The sequence below is a fragment of the Anabrus simplex genome, chromosome 1 (genome assembly GCF_040414725.1).
Source record: "Anabrus simplex isolate iqAnaSimp1 chromosome 1, ASM4041472v1, whole genome shotgun sequence".
Lineage (NCBI taxonomy): Eukaryota > Metazoa > Arthropoda > Insecta > Orthoptera > Tettigoniidae > Anabrus > Anabrus simplex.
In genome coordinates, this window is record NC_090265.1 from 985509087 (window position 1) to 985531829 (window position 22743).

The 22743-nt window shown below is 37.5% G+C and overlaps 1 protein-coding gene across 1 annotated transcript in view; it reads left to right on the forward strand.

The window, feature by feature from the left end:
- LOC136857853 (protein TAPT1 homolog) overlaps positions 1-22743 on the forward strand; it is a 186628-nt gene that overhangs the window by 35223 nt on the left and 128662 nt on the right. Inside the window, exon 2 of the mRNA XM_067136837.2 lies at positions 15167-15333. Within this exon, the coding sequence (XP_066992938.1) occupies positions 15167-15333 (167 nt within the window). The remainder of the gene's footprint in view (positions 1-15166; positions 15334-22743) is intronic.

A 22743-nucleotide genomic window follows, 5' to 3' on the forward strand; every position in this document is an offset into this window, starting at 1 on the left:
TTGAATAGTATGGGGCTGAGTGGATCACCTTGCAGCACTCCATTGGTTTGGGTGATTTCCTTTGTTTTGTGGGTCGCATCGTCTATGGCGATCTGGTTGTATGCCAAAATATTTCTTATTAGAGCTGTAAGGGGAGTATTTCCAATCATAGTCTAGAGTTTTGACATTAGTTTCTTCCTGTCTATTATGTCAAAGGCTTTTGTATAGTCTATGAAGACTGCATAAAATTTTCCTTTGTGAAGCCGTTGTGCTTCTTCTATGTCATTGAGTAGGTTTTGAATTGCATGCAAGGTTCCTCTTTCTCTTCTAAATCCAAATTGCTCCTCTGGCATTTGGGGTCTACTTCTTCAACTATCCTGTTGGTTAGGATTCTTGTTAACAGCTTGAAGATATTGCTTTCTAGAGCGATTCCTCTGTATGAGTTTGGGTCGTTGGTTTCACCTTTCCCTTTATAGAGGGTTATAATTGTTCATTTTTTCCATTCATCGGGAATATTTCCTAATTCCAGGCATTTATTAAACAGTTTGGACCATATTTCTGCTAGATGCTGCGCGGATTCTTTAAGGTGCTCATTATAAAACCTGTCCGGTCCAGCGGCTTTTTTGCATTTTGTAGCTTTGATAGTGTCTAACACCTCTGCTTTGGTGATGGGAGGTATCGCTTCAAGCTGGTTGTTGTATTCAATTTCGTACGCCACTTGTTTCCTTGCATTGTTAAGAATACGAGTGAAGTGCGTTTCCCAGATTCCTATTTCTACGTTGCTAGGTCTTGATCTTCTGGGTCTGATGGCTACATATGGGTCTTTTATTGTTTCTTCAGCGTTTTTTTCACCTTCTTTCTCTATGTATTGAGTACGTTTTTGTTTTAGTAGGTTCTTGTAATATTTTCGTTCTTCACCGTATATTTGTAGGTCTTCTGGTTTTGACGTCATCTTGGCTTTATGCAGCGCATTTAATGTAACTTGTCTTTCTGCGTAGCACTCCTTGTCCAACCACGGTTGAGCTTTTCTTGTGTTCGGTTTGTGAGTTATACTTGCTTTTAGCATATTGTTGATTGTTGCTAGGGCTTTGTTTAAATCACTCTCCTTGATTGCCTTTTCTGCTTCAGTTACATTTCCTAATACTCTCTCTAGTTCTGCCAAATTTATCTTTCTGGATATGGTGATTTTTACATTTGTTGTTATAACTTTCTTTGGAATCTTGAGTGAGAATTTGGTCTGTATGGGGATGTGTTATCTCAGCAGGGTTACTGGTGAAGTCCACAATCCCTTTTGTTCTAGAATGTGTATATCGTCTCCTTTATGGAATACCAGGTCGATGGTGCTACTTCCATTGTGGGCAAAATAAGTTTTATGTTTTGGGTCATTCACTAATTTGAAATTTTCTTCGTCAAGAAATGTGAGGACAGCTATACATTACATGTCGGGTTTGAAGTACTAAAACAAAATCATATAACTTGTTACCTAGCAACAAATTTTATTCCTTGAATAACAACAGTTGTGAATTATACTAATCATTTTTTTAACCTCAAGATCTACAGCAAGAGTGCTCAAGAACCTCTACATGAAGTTCTATTTTTAATTCAAGAAAATTGTCATAAGTGTTACAATTGTATTGACTTCTTGCCATTTTTGTGTCGGCTGATGATGACCGGACATATGTCAAAACCGGTCCCATAACATATTGACCTTTTCCCGCCCATATTAAAATGAATGTTTTCCCGAGAATTAAAGCAATTCCTTTCAGCCATCAATATGATAATGCAGACATGTATAAAAAGTAAGCAGCATGCTCATTCGCTTTCTGGGCAATTAAATCGAAAATGTTTTCATCAAATGTAAGGGAGAAATACTCTAATGCTGTACTACCCACAGGAAGAGAATGGCAAGGTCCTACCTCTTCAGTAAAGTCAGCCGGTTCGACGTAAGACAATGTATTTGTCCGCTGAAAGAGAGGCCTACAATCTATGTCATCACGCATGTGTACATCGTCATTTCCTGAAATATCGTCACTTTCATTTTCACTTTCCACTTCACTGAGTTCATTTAAGCCACTACTAACAGTTCCACAGTCAGAATTATCGTTCACCAAACGTTCAATGTCGTTATCGCATAAAATATTTTCACGCGAATTAGGCGACGGAATGTTTGTTTGCAATATGTCACTGCCTTCCGTATTTCGTGTTCTAATACGCCTGCTAAGGTTTTAAAAGAAGAAAACTAATATCTCTGGTCTCTATGAAGTGCACATGCTAGTAATAGTAAGTTATATTTGTCTATAGGCCGATAGATGGCTCATACTTGCGACTAGAAGTACAAGTACGCTTTACTACGCTATGGGCGGGAGAGGGTTAAATATGTTGCTACATTAATTCGTGCAACAATATTATTATATTCAATAGGTGGAACATCTTTCTCTTTTTAGCATTGTGATCTGATATAGAGCAGGATTTGTGAAGGTAAAAGCAGCAAAACTGTTTCTTGGGTCTTTCTGTGGTTAAATTACTTGCAGTTTTTATCTTGAATATGTTTATAGTTTTATTAACCATGTCTGATTTATAGCCGTTAAGTTTAGCCAGTTCTTTAATATGTTGTAGTTCTTTTTTTTGGCTGTCATTAGGAAGAGGAATTTTGAACGCTCTATGGATCAAGCTACAAAAGGTCGCTAACTTGTGAGATTGGGGTGTAAAGATTCTTTTTTTATAGTCAAAGGGGCAAAGGTGTTTTCTATAGATTTGAAAAGTGAATTTATTACTAGCTCTACTTATGGTTACGTCTACGAAATTTAAAGAGTTATTGATTTCAACTTCCTTTGTGAAGGTAATGTTACTGAGTCCATTAAAGAACTTTAAAATGTTATCGCTGTTGTTTTGCTGCTTATCAATGATGGCAAACGTGTCATCCACGTATCGTAGCCATAGGGAGAGACCATTGATTTTATTTACTATTTTATTAGCCTCTAGATTATCCATTAAAATGTTAGCAAAAATGCCCAAAATGGGATCTCCCATTGCCAGTCCCTTTTGATGATAATTTTTTTTTTTTCTTTTTTGTTGAAGGTGAAATAGTTATTGTTCAAAACAAAGCTCAATAATTTAATGAAGTCAGTTATTTCAAATTTGCTTAAATTACTGTGTTTAGAAGGGTTCGTTTTTATAGTATTTATAGTATCATTTATAGGGATGCTTGAGTACATATTTGTAATGTCATATGAGACCATTATGTGGTTTGGTTGTAGTTTAAATTGTGTTAATTTTTCTCAGAAATCAATGGAATTTCTTACGTACGTTTCATTATTAAATTTAAAATGTTTGCTAAGAAAATAATGTAAAAATCTTGAATCTTTATAAGTGGGACTGTTTCTGCTATTTATAATGGGGCGCATGGGTACCTCTTTTTTATGGATTTTAGGTAATGCCTTTGTGGTTGGTAGTTTAGGGTTCATAATAATGAGTCTTTGATGTTCTTGCTCTTGCAAAAGGAAAGAGAAATTTTACAACAAAATCTTCAAATTTCGTTGAATTCTTTACTTACTATAGTGTAGGTGTTACTGGAAAAGAAAAGTTCTGTTTTATTGACGTTGTCGACCTTGTTTAATAAAACAGTGGTGGATTCTTTATCGGCTTTTGTAATGATTATACCATTGTTCTTTATTTTGTTTTTTAATTTGATTATTTATTTTTTGAGACCTGATTTTGAATTAGTTTTCAATTCATTGACTAAAGAGGGAAGTTCCTTTCTTTATTTCATATCTAACGTCGTTATGTTTATCGGTAGGGAGTTTACTAATGTTAGACTCGATTTCGGCAGTTATGGTAATTAGGTCATCTGCTTTGTTGAGATTTGGCCAATAGAAATTCATGCCCTTGTTAAGACTATATGACTATAATGTCCTTATACATCATTGTAAATTATTGTAAACAATTAGTTTTTAAAAATAGTTTTAATATAACATCCACTTCAGAGCTCTGACTTAGAGTATAGAATTTATGGCTGATGATGCCTACGATGACAGGTGAAACATGTACCATTACAACCCTAATAGAATGATTATATCATAGTCCTAAACACTGTAAAATATTGAATAGGTGGTTTTAAATAAATTAATTGTAAAAAGTTTTAACATATTGAACTTCAATACGGTCTAATAATGAGATTAATCACTTGTAATAAACAGAATGTATCTCAATAAAACAGAATGGAAGAGGCTCACCAACAGTACCTGGGAAACTGGAACTGTAAAATGATGATGATAATGATGATGATATTTTAAGAGGTGCTTGAGAAACATTTCTAATATAATAATTAAGGTGAATAAGCTGTGGCTTATGGTTGCTTCGGTTTAAATTATCTGATAAACTTACCAACAATCCAATTATGCTTACTGTACTGGGAATAACATCAGTTAGGTTATTTATTTGAAGGCATACTGTTTATCTATTTGGTAGATGCATGTACATTGTTGTTGTGCTTTAATCTTGGATAGTAAATATCTATGTCCTCACTCATGATGAAATTTGCTTGCCATTTGGAGGTTAGCTATTATCATTGGACGCCTAATAAGTTTTAAAAACTATTTTCAGATTTTCAGTGAACAGGGAAAGTTGCTCAACACTAAAACACTGTGCAAAATCAAGCATTAAAGTTGTTGAATTATGTAAATATATTATGGTTTACTGAATTAGTAACAGAAATTTTAGTTTTCTTAATGGAAATACTGTCATTCCCATCCAAGTAATTGTGAATTGTAGCTTGTACTCTTAAACCCCGCATCTTCGTAAATTGTAACACAAATATTGTAACGTGTCAGTTTTCTTTGAATGTCTAAATATAAGAAAATAAAACAGACTGTTTATATCAAGTGCAGTATAAATCCGACTTTAATATTTTGAAAAGGTCTGTTATCTTACAATTGTAGTGTCTGTTTTAAAAATACTGTAACCCAGTCAACATTTCGTTGAGTAGTGGAGGAGAGCTTGCGGATGGTTCGAGGACAGAAGCAAAAGTATGTTGTGCATTCATCATTGATAATAAGAGTTTTCATTTTCCTCTGCCTGAAACCTGCAGCATGTATACAACAGAGCTCTATGTTATCCTTGAAGCTCTGCGGTACGCGCTTTCTACTGAAATTCGGCACTTTCTGCTATGTACTGACTTCTTGAGCTTATTATAGTCTATTGATAAGTTTCCCACAGCACTCTCTGGTGCATTGAATCGAGAATCTGCTGGCTGGGGTTGTGGAGGCTTAGCACCAGAATTACGTTCCTGTGGCTCCCAAGCCACAAAGGTATAACAGGTAACGAGTTAGCTGATAAGGTTGCCAAGGAGGCGGTACCATTGGCCCCAATGCCTTACAACGTTCCAGCCAGTGATGTTTGTTCTCTGCTGAGACATTTGGTGATGTTCCATTGGGAGCTGGAGTGGCAGGAGACCCCTCTCTCAGATAAGCTGAGAACGATTAAAGGAACTACGAGGGTAATCCCAAAAATAAGGTCTCCTATTTTTTTTATAAATACAGAACTCTGTTTGTGTGGCTGTTGGTCACAATATTGTGAAGTGTGTTTCCCGCGCTCGCATATAAACATGCGTACGCTGCGCCGAGGCACTCAGTCTTGGCTTGGAAGCCGCTGAGAATGGAGCTCCCATTGGATGTTACTGCCAAATGTGAAGTGCGCGCAGTTATTCGGTTTTTGAACGCAAAAGGTACTGAACCAATTGCAATCCATCGCCAATGGACGGAAGTGTATGGTGAGTCGTGCGTGGATGTCAAAAATGTTCGTAAGTGGTGTAGAGGGTTTGCAGCCGGTCAGACTGCAATTCACGACGATAGAACAAAGGAGCGGGAGTCTGTCAGTTTCCGTCGAGACAGTCGTAAAGGTTGAGCAAATCATGTATGAAGATCGGCGGATCACCGTGGATGATCTCTGCACTTTGGTTCCGTAGGTTTCCCAAAGACCATAGGTTTCCTGAAGCGCCGCTCACAACTTCCTGAACAACATGGCGGTGAGCTGGTATGACATCGGCTTACAAAAACTGTCACAGCGTCTACAAAATTGCATTGACCGAAATGGTGATTATGTAGAAAAATAGCTAAATGTTCAAGCTGTAAAATGATGTAAACTATTGTAGAAATAAACAGGTCTATGTATTTTTAAAATTTGGAGACCTTATTTTTAGGATTACCTTCATATGAAGTCATGGTAGACTTCCCGTCAGATCTTTTGGAGAGAAGCATTGGTATTATGTCGTCTTCAGATTGACCATGGTATAGCAACACACTCCTACTTAGTGATGGGAGAAGACACGCCTCCCCGCCCCACAAATCTGCACCATAATGTAAAACTTCTGATTACCATCTCCCTCATTCTATGAGATGATGAGCAGTCCGCAGACCTCATCGTCCATTTTATGAGGGATAATAGCCCGTTTTATTGTGTTTAAAAGTGAAGATTTTATTCTGTTCGTGTTTAATTATTCTTTTAGGATTAACTATGCTTTTATTCTATGGAGCATGTTTTTATTTATCTTTGTGTATTTAAAAATATTTTTTACAGCTTTTATGTTGAATAAAACATATGATTTTACTTCTCTGTCAGTACCTTATTTAATTTTATTATATTTTACTCTAATTTTATATGAAAATAAGGCTTTGCAAATGAGATTCACAGATTATTTTAAATTCATAATCATTTTCCTCATCGTCATCATCAGTTTTTAAAATCCTAGTCGGTGGGTAAATTTTAAATTTTAATTGTATTTGAGGGTGTTCAGATATGTCAGCCTTGTGTTAGTAGATATACTGGCACATAAAAGAACTCCCACTGGACTAAATTCTGGCACCTCCAATCTCTGGAATTTGTAAAAGTAGTTAGTGGGATGCAAAGCCAATAACATTCTTATGATTTATTACATTTTAATCTTTAGACGCGCACAGCTGTGAGCTCGCATCCAGGAGATAGTGGGTTTGAACCCCACTGTCGGCAGCCCTGAAGATGGTTTTCCATGGTTTCCAATTTTCACACCAGGCAAAGGCTGTACCTTAATGCAACGGCCACTTCCTTCCCAATCCTAGGCCTTTCCTGTCCCATCGTCACCATAAGACGTAAATCAGATAGAAAAAAATCTAGTATTTCATTTTGTTTGATCTTGTAACATCAGGGTTCAATACCTAGTTGTTAGGCCCCTTTAAAAATAACAACAACAGCATCATCATCAAATCTTATAGACATGATATAGGCTTTTGAGCTTATGACCAGTTTCGGTTTAGAAAGGGAAGAGGAACCAGAGATGCAATTGGATGCCTAAGGATGATTGCAGAAAGGATGTTAGAAGTGAATAGGGAAATGTATATATATTTCATTGATTGGGAAAAAGCATTTGACAGAGTAAACTGGTGCATTCTGATGAGGATGAAAGATATTGGTGTAGACTGGAAAGACAGAAGACTGATTAAAGAGTTGTCATAAGAATCAGAAGGTGATGATTAGAGTAGATGAATATGAAACAGAAGAAATGGGTATCGGATGAGGAGTGAGACAGGGACCAAAATATGAGAATCATCACATATAATGTTGCATGTCACCGGCTCTGTTCAATATGTATGCTGAAAACTGATAGAGAAGGCTCTGGAAAAAGCAAGAGGCGTTGTATTGGGAGGAGAACCAATAAAGACAATAAAATACGCAGATGACGTGGCGGTATTAGCGGAATCAGAAAAAGATCAAGTCATGTTGGAAAATATTGAGAGAGTAGGCAAAGAATTTGGAATGATGATAAACATAGGTAAGACTAAGGTGATGAGAATAGGAAAGAGAAGATTGCTGTTAATATAACATTAGCGGGAAAGAAATTGGAACAAGTAAAGTCTTTGGGTACTTTGGAAGTTTGTTGACATGGAATGGAAGCTGTATGAAAGAAATAAGAAGCAGAATATCTATGGGAAAAAAAGCCTTCGGAAAGGTGAGAGGGCTTTTGACATCTACGGCAATCCCTATAGATTTAAGAAAGAGGTTCGTAGAGTGTTTTGTGTGGAGTGTAGTGTCGTATGGAGCTGAAACATGGACATTAAGAAAGAAAGAAACAAAGTATTTGGAAAGTTTTGAAATATGGTTGTGGAGAAGAATGGAAAAAGTGAAGTGGATATATTGTGCCCTATAATGCTCTGATTCCGTCAGGCAAACGCCGAGATTGAACCAAGAACATTATAGTGACCAATACATCCACAAAAGCGGGTGTTCTGGCACATAGCTTACCTTGCGATGCGTATCCACACTCAGCAACTCAGTAAAACATGAATCAGGGTATCGGGGTATAAACAAGGGCGAAATTAGATAAGTGGATACTAAAAAGTGCAGGGTAAGAGAAAATCCTACTAAAAAAAGTAACAGGAAACTTTGCTGCATTCAAAGTTTTACAATAAGGGATTTATTTCATAAAAATCAGAATAGTTACAAATAAATGAGCTTTCAAAACATAAATGGGGTAAATAAAATGTCGAGCTGTTGACTACCAGTCCACTGCCTTCACAACACAGCAAGGCTGTAACAAGCATAGAATCCCAGAGTAAGTAATGGAGTAAAGAAAAAACACAGATATCTGCACAAATACACGTCTAACGGCAACCTCCTATTCATGAATATACTATGCCTCAGAACATCGAACCCTGGAGCTAACAAATATAAACATACTACGTACAGTGCTCGAACCGAGTATTAGGTCCCGGGTCCAGCTAAGAGCAAGGCACCTAATATCCACATAAAGCATAATAAGAACTCTACTCCAACATCCTAGGGTCAACACATAAAAGGGCCAGAAGTTAAAATGAAGCAAAACAAACGGAAATGCAGTCTCTACTAGCAGCGTAACATCAAGGTCATCCTTCCCCTCAAAACACACAACAGACCGCAGGCAGCTTATACTGCCGCATTCCAAGACCGTGACGTCAGACACTCCAACCCCTCACCAGCACTTTGCACAAGACAGGCGGCGGCCATACTGTATTTTATGAGTAGCTCAGCTGACTGCTGGGGAGGCTGACTGCAAGGAAAGTTTCGCTTTCACCGTACCTCTCGTAAATTGGCTTCCCTAGCGCTCTCTCAATTATACACGTGCTACACGCTATTGTGTCAATCATATAAACAATACAGCATAATCTCATTTCCGCCACTACTGGGCTCTTCTATAAGTATACACGGGCACAATCCAGTGCGCTATAATCACATAGCCATAATACGGCGTATCAGACTCATCTAACACATTCTTAATCTGCGCTGGGGCTTCTCTATATCAATACACACAGTCAGCTACTTGCATAATGACCATATTTCTCAAGCATAATGGCACGCCCACCCTGTCACGTTAACCTAGGTGAGTTTAAGGAGTAAGTCCCGATATCCAATGAATTACATATGACCACAAAGAAATATGCCCTGACGCTGCACGATAAACAGTATCTGTCTGACATCGCTAGCATGACCAAGATGATCCTACATGAACAATGGAGACAACAAGTACACTAACATAATACTACAGAATAGAAATGTAATCATACAATCAAGGTATATACAACCTACACTAATATACTGAGTTCGAGTCCTGGGCATAGCTATACTGTACAAAGAATATTTCTAATCTAAATTTACATGTTGGCTGACTGCCAACCTTGTTCCTATCTTGTGACGTTAAATTACATGCTTATTGCGAATTGGAAAGCTCTGACCTGAAATGATCGATGAACATGACGGAGCGCCCCCCCCCCCCATATGGAGCACTGGAATTACCACATCATGACAGACTGTGCCGCTGGCAGCAGATACAGGCGGACGACTGGAGACATTCTAGCTGGCGAGAACATTTCTTGCAGCTTCTTAGATGGTTGGAAGATGTCCCCTTTGACGTCGTGCTGAGCAGGTACGCCAGATGTTCTCGGGTCGATTCCCGATGTTGTGCCGACTTCTTGTCTTCTTCAGCTCCCGTTACTGCTTCCTCGGTATGAGTGTGCAGTAGCTCGTACTGGGTTGATGTAGGGGAAACTGTAAAGAAATGTTTTATTACACATAGTCCGGATTCGATGCCTGTTTCCGCTAAAACCATGCCTCACACGTTACTTTGACCAAGCCATGTTCTGAATTTGGACTTGGTACACCAATATTCTCTTCATCACACTCGGTAACAATATTATCTTATACTTTCACTCGGACCGAACTTCTAGATACCAGAAATACCCTGAGCCTTCATTAATTCATGCGTTACGTTAGTTACAATTGGACCTCAAAGAAATATGAAACTACTAGTCAAACAGCCTGATATTAGCAGCACCTCTTCTCATGACAGCAGATCAGCACATGTAATATCAAGAATTCAGCTTAATTATGCAGGTTGATATACTTACTTTCTCCCAGATTCAATCGTGCTAGGTGTGTGTGTGTGTGCAGCTCGAAAAGAAGACGCTCTTCTCGATGCCGACTCGCAGCGTGATGACCTCGTTCAAGCAGCCGTACAATCAAAGAATGAATCTGGCGCACAAGGCGGTCGTGTATTCATAATCAGGCTAGCGTTACCACGCTTACTTGGTGGCGGTTTGGATAAGCCGCGCCCGCGACTCGAAGTTTCTCCCACACAAAGAGCGTCAAGTACCACACTTAACGTATGCACTTATAATTATAGCCATGTTGCATATCAAAATTTAGCAGAAATTATGCAGGTTGCAATTCTCTTATCAGATCCAATGCATCTCTTCTGTAGCCAGAGATAGTATATTAATTTCTTCTTCCCTCCAAATGTTAGCTAGCCCGTGCCATGGTACGCATCCCCGCTCTCAATTAAGAAGCTTCGCTTGGGCAATAAATTCCTTTTATGAGTCTCTGGAATTTTCATAATAATGCTGCTGCTATGTTCCCACGAGAAATGCTTCCTCTGGACTTTCTTATAAAATAAACTATTATACAATGACTTCCATGGTGGTCTCAGGTAATCCCAATATCTAATGCTAAAATCCAGACTATTGGCACATGAACTGTATGGTTCAATATAAAGCAAGAAATTGATGAATTGCTAAGAAAAGTAGGAGAGAAGAGACACCTGATGAAAACGATAAGGAAGAGGAAAATATCCTGTTTGGATCATATACTACGTAGAATTGTCTTCAACAGAGGGTGATGGAGGGAAAAATAGATGTAAGAAAAGGAAGAGGATGAAGAAGATTTGGAATGTTAACAGATGTCAAACAAGGGAGAAGCTATGAACAACTGAAGCAAGATGCTCAGGACAGAGAATCATGGAGGCTGTCCAGTTGATACCTGTCTCAAGGCAGATTCACAGAAGAAGGAGAAGTATCAAGAAAATAAGGAGAAATTATTTATATTTCGCAGAGAACTTTGCCCTGCGTCACCAGAAGAAAATCTCAACTGTACACGAGAAAGGCTTCTCAAGGAATGAGGTTTGAATTTAGACGAAATATCTTGGAGAAGTAATAACACATAACTTAAATGAAAAAATCTCAATCCAAGTAAGAACAAATAGATTAGCTAAAGCACAAAAATTAACATGGGATATCTACAAAAAGAAATGTCTATCAATAAATACAAAAATAAAACACTACAACACAGTTGTAAAACCAGAAGCTACATATGCAGCAGAAACACTCTTTTACCTGAATAAACAATCAAAGACTGACAGACTTCAGAAAATTGAAAGGAGGATTGGAAGAACCTGTATCAACAAAAAATATCAGAAAGATGGACAGTGGCGGTTAATACCTAACAAAGTCGTGTACAAAGAGCTAGAACCCATTACAGATACTATGCGTAAGAGGAGACTGGGATTCTTTGGACATATCATGAGGATGCAGGACTCGAGACTTCTGAAACAACTAGTACAACACAATCTCGTCTCAAAAAATACCACAACAGGATGTAAATGGATCAGAGAAGTAAGAGAGGATCTGAAGGAAATAGGCCTTACAACAGAAGACACCAAAAATAAGATAAAATTGAATACAAAACTCAAGAATACAAACCTCCGCTTTATCCTTACACAAAACAAACCAACACCACGCACATTTTCAACTGAGGAAAGGGCACGAAGATCGGAGCGTCTGAAGAAGTACTGGGAGGACCGCAAAGCCCGAACAATCCCTTCAAAGAGACCTGAACGACGGACTGACTAAAGTGATCCTATGTGGTCATAAAAGAAGAAGAAGAAGTGGAAGTGGTACGTTCATTCGTCACCAGATGGTTCACTGGACGCGGCATAGTGCTAGGGTTCAAAGCGGAAGCTGACAGAACCATCAGAATCAGTCTGAGAGGGAGTCGCATAACAGGAGTACATACATATGAAAGTGTGACATAGATAGAAGCCTGGAATGAGACATCTGGCAATGAGGAATGTACGAATTTGGGAAACACTGAAACTAAATAACAATAGTGAAGGGACAGGGAAGAGAACTACCTACATTAACCACGTAATTGATAGCCAGTGTTCCTGTTAAAATTGTTAGGATTTTTACGTATTTCCACAGCTTCCCATATAATCCTGGAGGTGTAGTGTCTAGTGTGCATAAGAGCTCGAGCATCTTGGAACACGACATCATAACCTGATGATAGAGCGTGCTCAGCTATTGCTGATTTGTCTGGCTGGTTGGGACGAATATTTCATTTATGTTCCTTGATACGAGTACCAATGGACTGGCATGTTTGGCCAATGTATACGTCGCTGAAAGTACAGGGAATTTCGTATACCTTATTTTCTCGACACATCATAAGCCCAAAAGCCTATATAATGTCTATAAGTTCGGGCCGTGAAAGCATCAATGGCATCATCAATTCTTGTGTGCAGAATATCTCGAAACTTAGCATTTATGTTCTGGGATATCCAGAATGTGCACTAGGCTACATATTATTTCATTAGTATGCAGTGTCTATCAGTATTGAGGGGACCAGAACAGTAAATGTCAAATTTCTTCGTTAATTTTAGCTGCATCGAAAAACTACATTATAGAAGTCATATAAAATGTAATTTCTGATCTTTTATATTTTAGGCCTATGCACATTTACTGTGCAGGTCATAGTGATAATGGAGATATTTGTGATTATTATGTTTTTCATAAACTTCCAAATGCCTCCTGAAATATTCGGTTCATCTAAGGTCTGTATGTAACGGAGTTATAAATACTATAATTTACAGTCATTTATGTCCTATACATTTTTATCACATGAGCTGTGATAACAGAGGTATTCATGAATCTAGATTTTAGTGCCGAGACCATCAGCACTATCGCTGTCATAGAAATAATTGTTTGGTCATTGTGGTAATGAGAATGAGTTAAGTGACGATGGTGGTACTGTAGTTGTCTTAAACATTACCATGGTCTTTATGTTTTTTCTTTTGATTGTTTTTATGAGGTACAAAACCAGTTGATCATCAGCCCATATTTATCAGGACAATTATTAAGATAACCTTCAGAATGAGAAGGATAACAATAAAATAATACAAGGAAAGGGAGCCGTGAAAGAAGGTCGGAATGAAAGACTCCCTTGACATCGGATCCCTAATAAAACTGGGCAGGAAGAAAACTAAATGCTGTGGCCTTCAATATCCTAAGCCCATAAAACTGATCAACAGTAACGTTATACTAACTGTAGTTTTCAGCTGCCACTCTGCTAAATGACATTACTGCTGCAATTGTATAAAACCTAACCTGCTAATGACTGGTCCAACAATTAATCTTAAATACGTCGCCGTAAGACATATCTGTGTTGGTGCGACGTAAAGCAAAAAAAAAAAAAAAGTCTTAAATATACATCATCTTGTTTAAGAGAGGGAGAAAAACCCATTTAGGTAATTAGGAACATGATTAGGAACACACAATAGGTTTTTAAATATATATATATATATATATGTGTGTGTGTGTTCTTATTCATATTCCTAATCAATTTCCCTTCTCCAGCTGGGTTGGGCAGTTAATTGGTCCAGTCCCATTTTCCTGTAAACAACCACCGTTGCTGTGTCTGCACTGTGTTTCTAACCAAGTTCCTTCTTGTTACACTGTTCTTGATTAAGTCTAACTACCTTAGTCCGGGTCTGCCTCCTGTTCTTCCTTCAATCTTAGCCTCCATTATCAACTTAGGTATATTTCATTTTCCATCCTCTTAACAAGTCAAAAACATTTTAGTTTATTTCTCTCCAATCTGTCTGAAAGCTTTTTCTACTCTGATTTCTTCCTGATATTCTCATTTCTTACCCTGTCATTTTGTGTCTTTCCTATCTTGAGCATACTTAATAAAAATTTAATTTCACTTGCCTGAATTTCCCTGTGGAATCCTTGTATTGATCTCCAAGTTCAATCCTACATCAGTGTGTGCTTCCCAAGTACTTCAAGCTTTCTCCAATTTCAAGGTCTTGTCCCCCAATTTTCACAGTCAATACCATTGTCCTGCTTTTCTCCACTATTATTTTCATTCCATAATTTCCAGTATACTCAGTATGTCCAGTTGACAGTGTACTTCCTCTCCACTTGCTCCCTATACCACAATTTCATCCCAAACGTTCAGCTCTCTGTCCCCATATTTTTTCTTTGTTTTGCTTCACTGCTTCATCAATTACCATTATGAACAACAATGGCAACAGCTCACTTCCCTGTTTTAGTCCAGTTACATTTTGAAACCATTCTGTCATACCCACAACGGTCTGGGCACTGTCGCAAGAATTGTTGTACATTGCTAGTATGTATTTAATCATGTTTCCCATATCCCTTCTGTTTCATGGGTATCCGTACCTTTGTTCTGGGGGTACTATCATATGCCTTTTCCAGATCAAGGAAGGTCATTTCATGTTCTTATATTTCTGTATATGATTTTTATATGACTTAATACAACTTCTCTCTTGTTCTCTGTCCAATCTCCCCTCTTCCAAGAGGATCTTCAGTCTGTTTCCTTAAGTCCATAGAAATATTTTTAAGGAAGGAATATTCATAAGATAGTGACAGATTGAAGATTATACATCTCTCTATTGTATTTATATTAATACTGTATTTAAAAATCTATAAAATGTTTGCAAGGTCAAGATAAAAGTTAATGCATTGTTAATTAGCTTAAAAGTTATGCCATTATAAATTAAAGGTAAGCAATGTAATACCATGTTATATTAATGTGTAATGTTTTCTGTTTTCAGGTAGTGAACATCAACCCTCCTTGTTACAGTTCTTAAATGTAGAACTAACAAGAAGTTATCTGTTGGAACATGATGAAGAACGATTCTCAGCCAGGAGAGAGAAAATATATTCTTTCATGAAAATTCCTCGTGAAGTTGAAAAGTTCATGGCATATGGCTTTTTCCAGGTGAGATATAATTTATTACGGCATATTAATGGAAACACACACAGAGAGAGAGAGAGAGAGAGAGAGAGAGAGAGAGAGTGTGTGAGTGTGTGTGTGTTTTGAGAAATATTTGAAAAGGTCTTCATCATTCTCACTCTTAAGAGTAGTGTGTTAATACAAATACAGTAGAAATCCGCTATAGCGAGAATTCATAACAGCAAAAAATTAACTCGCTATAGCGAATTGTCGTTATATCCGGTTTTTTGGTAAGAGTTGGGAAAACTCCCGTACACATTAAAATAGGTATGAAACGGCAATCAGTTTGTTCGAAACTTGCGTTTTTGCAGATGATATCCATACTACAGCTTACTTGTGTGTTATTTTTCGAAGTCAGAAAGTACGTGAAACAGTATATTTAATTTCATCCAAGACAACTTGAAAGCAATATAAACCCCACTTTTTCCTTCAAAAAATCTAAATCAGACTTGAAAAGTACTTAGTAAAATCATATACATGCCTTTCTTGTACAGTACGCATTTTTAGACTATCTTTGTCTTCACGCCAACGTTGAACATTGGCTTTAGGTATGTCGGATATTTTTGTGGCTGCACAATTATTCTTTATTTCCACGAGTTTAATAACCTTTAACTTAAAATTGGTATCATAATATCGAAGAGAACCTGTTGATTATTTGCCGGCAATATCTATTCCACGCGTCTCTATAAAATACAACAATCCATCAGAAAAATATTCTTGCTTGTCTAAAGAACTGTTACCTTTACTCAGCGTCAGCTACAACCGGCTGTTAGACGCACGTGTCGCTTGCCGGGTTCGGCTAACTTCAGCGGCTAGCGATGAATAGGCCTAATCGTGGACGTTCAAGGTCAACGAACGAGTTTACTGCACCATGGTATGGCCAATCCGCCCTTGCGGTTTTCGTGCACATACATCACAAATTCATCTTCGACTTCTTTAAAGCGTCCTTGTTGCGGGCCACTGAATGTATTTTTTTGTATAGTACGCAATTTTTAGCTATCTTTATCTTCAAGCTAATGCTGAATATTGGCTTTAGTTAGGCCTATGCCGTATTTTCTTGAGGCTGCACAATATTCTACATTTGCGGGTGTTTAATAACCATTAACTAAAAATTGGCATATAATATTGACGAAAACCCGTTGAAAATTTGCCGGCAGAATCTCTTCTACGTATCTTTACAATACGACAATCATTCAGGAAGATATTCCTGCTGTCTATAAAACTTAATTTTACTAAGCATTAGGTACAGTAGACGCATTATACCTCTGCCACTGAGCCATTGCCTTTCTAAGAATTCGAAGGCTTGCATGTTTTGATGCCATTCTGCAGATTTGAGAAACGTTTTTATAGAGGCTATTAGAACGTCATTTTCTCTTTGCTATTTCCCAAAATCCAGTGACGTTACATAGAGGCACTGTACAACCGGTTGCCGCGGCTAGCGATGTATAAAATAATGATGTGGTCGTTTATTGTCAACGAGTTTTGTGTGTGCACGCGTGGGGTGAAAAGAAGCAGCGTGGTTACCATGGTAGTTGCTAGTGGTGTTCATTACTGTTAGGCTGCGAATGCAATACGACTCTTGAATTTTCACATATGATTCTGAGAGAAAAAAGTCTTGGATTCGGAGAAATACGGTATCACTCCAGAGGCTTCTGTGGCAAACATTTCAGTTTTCATCTTCAAACGGCATCAGAAAACCTAACTGTATATGTATAATGAAATTTCAAATGCATGTAGAGAAATGATAACCTCCTTGTTAAAAATTTACTTGGGAATAGACTTTCTGAAATTTAACTAGACACAAGAAAATATAAACTCCTCTGAAATCAGTGATGTACTCTGCCATATCTTGAGATGTATCACATTCTTACTTAATTTCACTATATAACATTAAAATTAAGAGAGAGTTTACTTCAGCCTTTGTTTTTAACGAGTTAGCAACTGCTATCGGCCAAGTCATTTATGCATTTATTACGAAAACGTGTTCCCCTCTTTCAGTTCGAATTTTCTTTAGAGAACAGCCGTTGACGGTTATTACTAACCGACTCCAACATCGCCTTCAGTGTCGACAAGAGAGCTCGCAAATGCACGTACTCAACCCTCTACCCTTCCAGCCTTTGAAATGTGGCACCGGCATGAGACAATCACAGGGTCGCTGACTGGGTACAACCCACAGAGACATCTTCAAATATTACGAACTAACCTTAAATTACTAAGCGGGAAAGATAAGAGAGAAGATAAATTTTAAATAAGAAGATCTGAATTAGAACCTTTTAGTAAACACAGATTTATTGAAATCAAAAGCAAAACTTTGGCAAAGTGATGCTCCTACACAAATAACCAAAAATTCGGACCGTACATGGATACATCATTCATTATCTTATTCAACCCATTTGAGTTTTGTTCAATTTACGTAATTATCTATTTTAAGTCACTCCATACGTCATCATCTGTTATAAATTCGTCAACCCAAGTTATCAAAATTAATGTTTCCAATATGTCAACTCTGACCATGAAAAATCAACAAATCTTATCCATGAATTCGAAAATCCTTCTAAATACATCACATAATTTGGTTTATATTCTATCTCATTATCATTTACCAACATTACTTCACTCCACTAATTCCATTTACCTAATTCATCTATGTCTTCATTATGTTTGGTTGACACCACATTTCAAAAAAAAATAATAATAAAATGTAGTTGACCATCATTACATCCATTATTTCGTCAGAGTGACCTTTGAAATCCCAAAAAAATTCAAAAATACATCCATCTATTCATGAATCAATTAATCTGTATCCACTTTCCGTACTTTCAAAATTATTTAATTATTACATCATAAACCTTATAATTATAATTATTAAATTATATAATTTATTACAATATTTTCCATCATGAAAACGTGAAGCTGTATGAAATTATTAAATCCTAACATTTGTTGTATTATTCATAAATTCCTCACTTTATTAAATTAAAATCATTAAATCATTAATGGTCATTAAGTCTGAGGTCATTACATCATTAAAAATCATTACCTCTGAAATCGTTAAAATTATTCAATCATTCATATTATAAAATCAATTAATTTTTAAGTCTGCAAATTTGTTAAATCATTCGGTTATTATGTCCTCAATAATTTATGAAATCATTCCTAATTTTATTTAAGTCCGAAATTTATCTAAACTCATTCTTTCATATAGTATCCTCCTCTCGACTATGTACAGTAATACGGAACGTGACCGAATCGATAGTTGCCCCTGACGCGAATAAATTTAATCTACTATTCTGATTCATCATTACAAGAAAAATATTTCGCATACTCACAGTCAGCTGTTTCAATAATACTTGAAATAAACACAAGCTCTGTAGCAAAGGACCTACACTAAATTTAAAATCAACCAACTTATTCTACACTGACTCTATGACAATAGGACAGAACCATGTTGTCGCAATAAATCAACCATAAGTGAAATTAATTCACACATCGAGAAAATTTGCAACTGCAAACCAGAATTTGCATTGCCCAATAAACAATAAAAACATATATCACATATGCAACAAACACATCAGTCAAATAAATAATCACCAGGAAATCATGATCATTGACCGTCCTGGCCGGGCATCAATCTCCGAACATCGCAACATCACAGTGACATATCATTCCCTACATCACAATGGACTGTCACGAAGTGTATCTAGCATTTTAATTTCAATGTGCTGTTCCTAAAATTCCTCAAGCAGAATTGTATAATAAATGACATTAATCCTTTCATTTTTAAGACCCTAATCAACGCAGTTTGAAACTCCTTTAATATAGATGTTCAGCCGGTAAAGACGAACATCTTATCTCGAGCGCAACTCATATCAGTTTATTTCACTAACACGACAATCTACTTGTAATATATCTCTCCGCTTTAATTAACTCGTATGTCTCTCTTAAATCATCTTTCATATCTCTGAGTCTCTCTGGGTGAACAATAACCATTATTTATAAGCATTCAACACTATCAATGCACATTATTTACTCCATACGTCACGTATTTAATTACACATTCCTCACAGATATCATAACATATTAAGAAACACATATATCACTTTGCCAATACTGCTTCACATTATTGCGCTCCACAATCTCGTCGGTTCTTCTCCTGCTACTGACATTTGTATCTTAAAGGTTCTACTTCGAAGCTAACCTTACTAAATTATAAGTAAATCATCATCATCATCATCATCATCATCATCATCATCGCCATCATCAGTTTTCCACTCCAGTTGCCCGGGTGTGGTTTACGAGCACTCTCCACTTCTGTCTGTCCATATACCACTCTTCTCTCAAGACGACATCCCAGCTGACTCCTCTTGTTCCTATGTCCTCTTTCACTTGGTCCAGCCATCTCTTCCTAGGTCTTCCTACCGGTCGTTTTCTGGCCACGACTGTGTGTAGCCATTGTTTTGATGTCCTTCCATCGTCCAATAGTTTGACATGGCCAAACCATTTCAAACGGGCCCTTGTCACTTTTTCATTCAGGGATGGGTACACACCAGCTTCCTCCCTTATTCTTTCATTCCTTACCCTGTCCCTTTTTGTCTTCTGTACCAAAGTACGTAGGAACTTCATTTCTGCGGCTTGTAGTTTGCTATCCACTTGTTGGGTTGTTGTGCAGGTTTCTAGGCCATATGTTAGTATGGGGGTGAAGTATGATTGGAATAGAATCTGCTTTGATCTTAAGGGAACTTGTTCGTTCCAGAGGAGGTTCCGAACTTGATGGTAAAACTGAGCTGATTTTTGAATGCGGTTGTTAATCTCGTGCTGTATTCTGTTATCACTTGAAATGATGCACCCAAGATATTTATATTGGTCTACTGTTTCCAGCTATGTACCTTCCAGCATTATTTTTCCTTTCTTCTTCTGCCTGTTGACAGACATAGTAACAGTTTTCGATTTATTTATTGTTAATCCGTGTGCTTTCAAATGTTCACTGTAATGTGCCTGGATGGCCCAGAGTTCGTATCTTCATGGTCAATGATATTTCTCTCAATGATCTTAACTTAATATCATGCAGCATGCCATTACTCCTGTTCTATCTCCCTGACTATAAAACTCATACAGATTGCCATCTATATCACTTAAAATATTTACACACACAACAACACAATACTGTACTCTCTGAGGCAAGCCTGCTTTTATATACTGTACTTGGTAATGAAGATCAAGTATCTTTCGGGTATAGCCAGAACACAAATCTTCTAGTTTTGCCTTCCAGAAAATTCATGGAGGCACCAGACAAAAGTGACAACAGAAGTGGAAGTTTTCATGTGCCCACAGGCCAGATGGTAGCTTTCCAGGCTGACGCACTCATTCCTTCCAGGAACTACTGAAGGGGACTTAGAGATTTGACAGTCGCATTACCACGTAAGAAAACATACATACATACATACATACATACATACATACATACATACATTTTCATTATAGACTGTTGTCTTTGAGCATTCAGTCTGCAAACCTCTCTGAATAAACTCTCTGCTCTACAGTCGTCTACTGTATTTGCAATCCACTCCGTGGCCTCATTTAGTTCTGCACCTCTTTATCTTTATTAAAATTACTACACGGAGAGGTAGTGTTGTGTTTTACTATCCACTAAATTTATTAAACCGCTATTTACAGTTATTTACAAGTTCACTTATGTTAAAGTTTTCCAGTTCTCCTCTTCACTCACTCACTCCCTCACTCACTCACTCACTCTCTCAGGCGTGTCCAACTTCTCTTCTGCAAAACAGCTTCTCACAGCTCAATATAGTTTCAGAACAGTTCACTTCATACCTCATCGCACGCTGTGTAATCTTGACCGTCTTTATTCTGTACAGAACTCACTCATGCACAGGATCAAAATCATCTCATAACTCGCTCACAATTCATGCAACTCTGACTCATTGAAGACTTACTCAGTCTCACCAGGGTTACTCTTGTATAGGCCTACAAAAGATTTGCATAGTTTCCACTTACAGGTCATTCTGGGCACATTTTTCATTGTTAATCATATTCCATATTCTTCTTGGAGCTTTTTTATTGTGAGCCTCAACAATGTGCCAACACTGTTGTTTTGCTTGCTGCTGGCCTGCCGACATTGCTGCTGCTCCACCAGTTTTGTTACCTCTTGCTGCCTCCCCTACAGTCTCGGCCTTCATTGTCACATTACTGTAATGGGTCTGTGGTGTAAATAAATGAGTACAGAAACTGGAAGCTTTCTACTTCTAAAATTTATTAACCAATTACTTGTCTACACATTAACATTTAAAGATAAAAATTTCATGATGTTCCGTATTGAACTGTATCACAATTAAATTGAAATAACAAATAACGTAGTTCAACCTATTCAATACAAATAAATAAGAAATGTAGAGTTACATTTCTATTTAATTATAAGTGGAAGCGGTACCGATTTCGACCCCAATCTGGGTCATCATCAGCCGAATAAAATGCAAAAACAGTGCATAGGTAAATAAGAAATTAAAGAATGAGTCTTTCACAAAAACAGTTGAAGAGGCAAAATAAGATGATGGGGATTGGCACTATGTGATTTTAAATCGTAAAAATTAGAAGAAGTAGGTCAGTCACTTATATGAAGTAATACCAATATAAATGGTCCGTTATTGGACATTATAAATTTTCCAGCTAACTCATTCTTGGTTGCCAGCGTTTCGCCCTCGTGTGCTAGGGTGGGCTCATCAGTTGGTACCTAGCACACCTACCAATACGCTGGCTAGTGCATACCGTGGAGGCCACTGCGTAGGCTAACTAGAGCCACCGGCAGTGCCAATGCACTAAGAGACTTTGTCTCATTATCAAAAATTGATGCCTGCTTGGCCATCAGATAATATAGATGTTGATTCCCATAGGGAATCTGAAATATTTGTCCTGAATGAGTAAATTTATAATACCAATATAAATGGTCCATTATTGGACATTATAAATTTTCCAGCTAACTCATTCTTGGTTGCCAGCGTTTCGCCCTCGTGTGCTAGGGTGGGCTCATCAGTTGGTACCTAGCACACCTACCAATACGCTGGCTAGTGCATACCGTGGAGGCCACTGCGTAGGCTAACTGGAGCCACCGGCAGTGCCAATGCACTAAGAGACTTTGTCTCATTATCAAAAATTGATGCCTGCTTGGCCATCAGATGATATAGATGTTGATTCCCATAGGGAATCTGAAATATTTGTCCTGAATGAGTAAATTTATAATACCAATATAAATGGTCCGTTATTGGACATTATAAATTTTCCAGCTAACTCATTCTTGGTTGCCAGCGTTTCGCCCTCGTGTGCTAGGGTGGGCTCATCAGTTGGTACCTAGCACACCTACCAATACGCTGGCTAGTGCATACC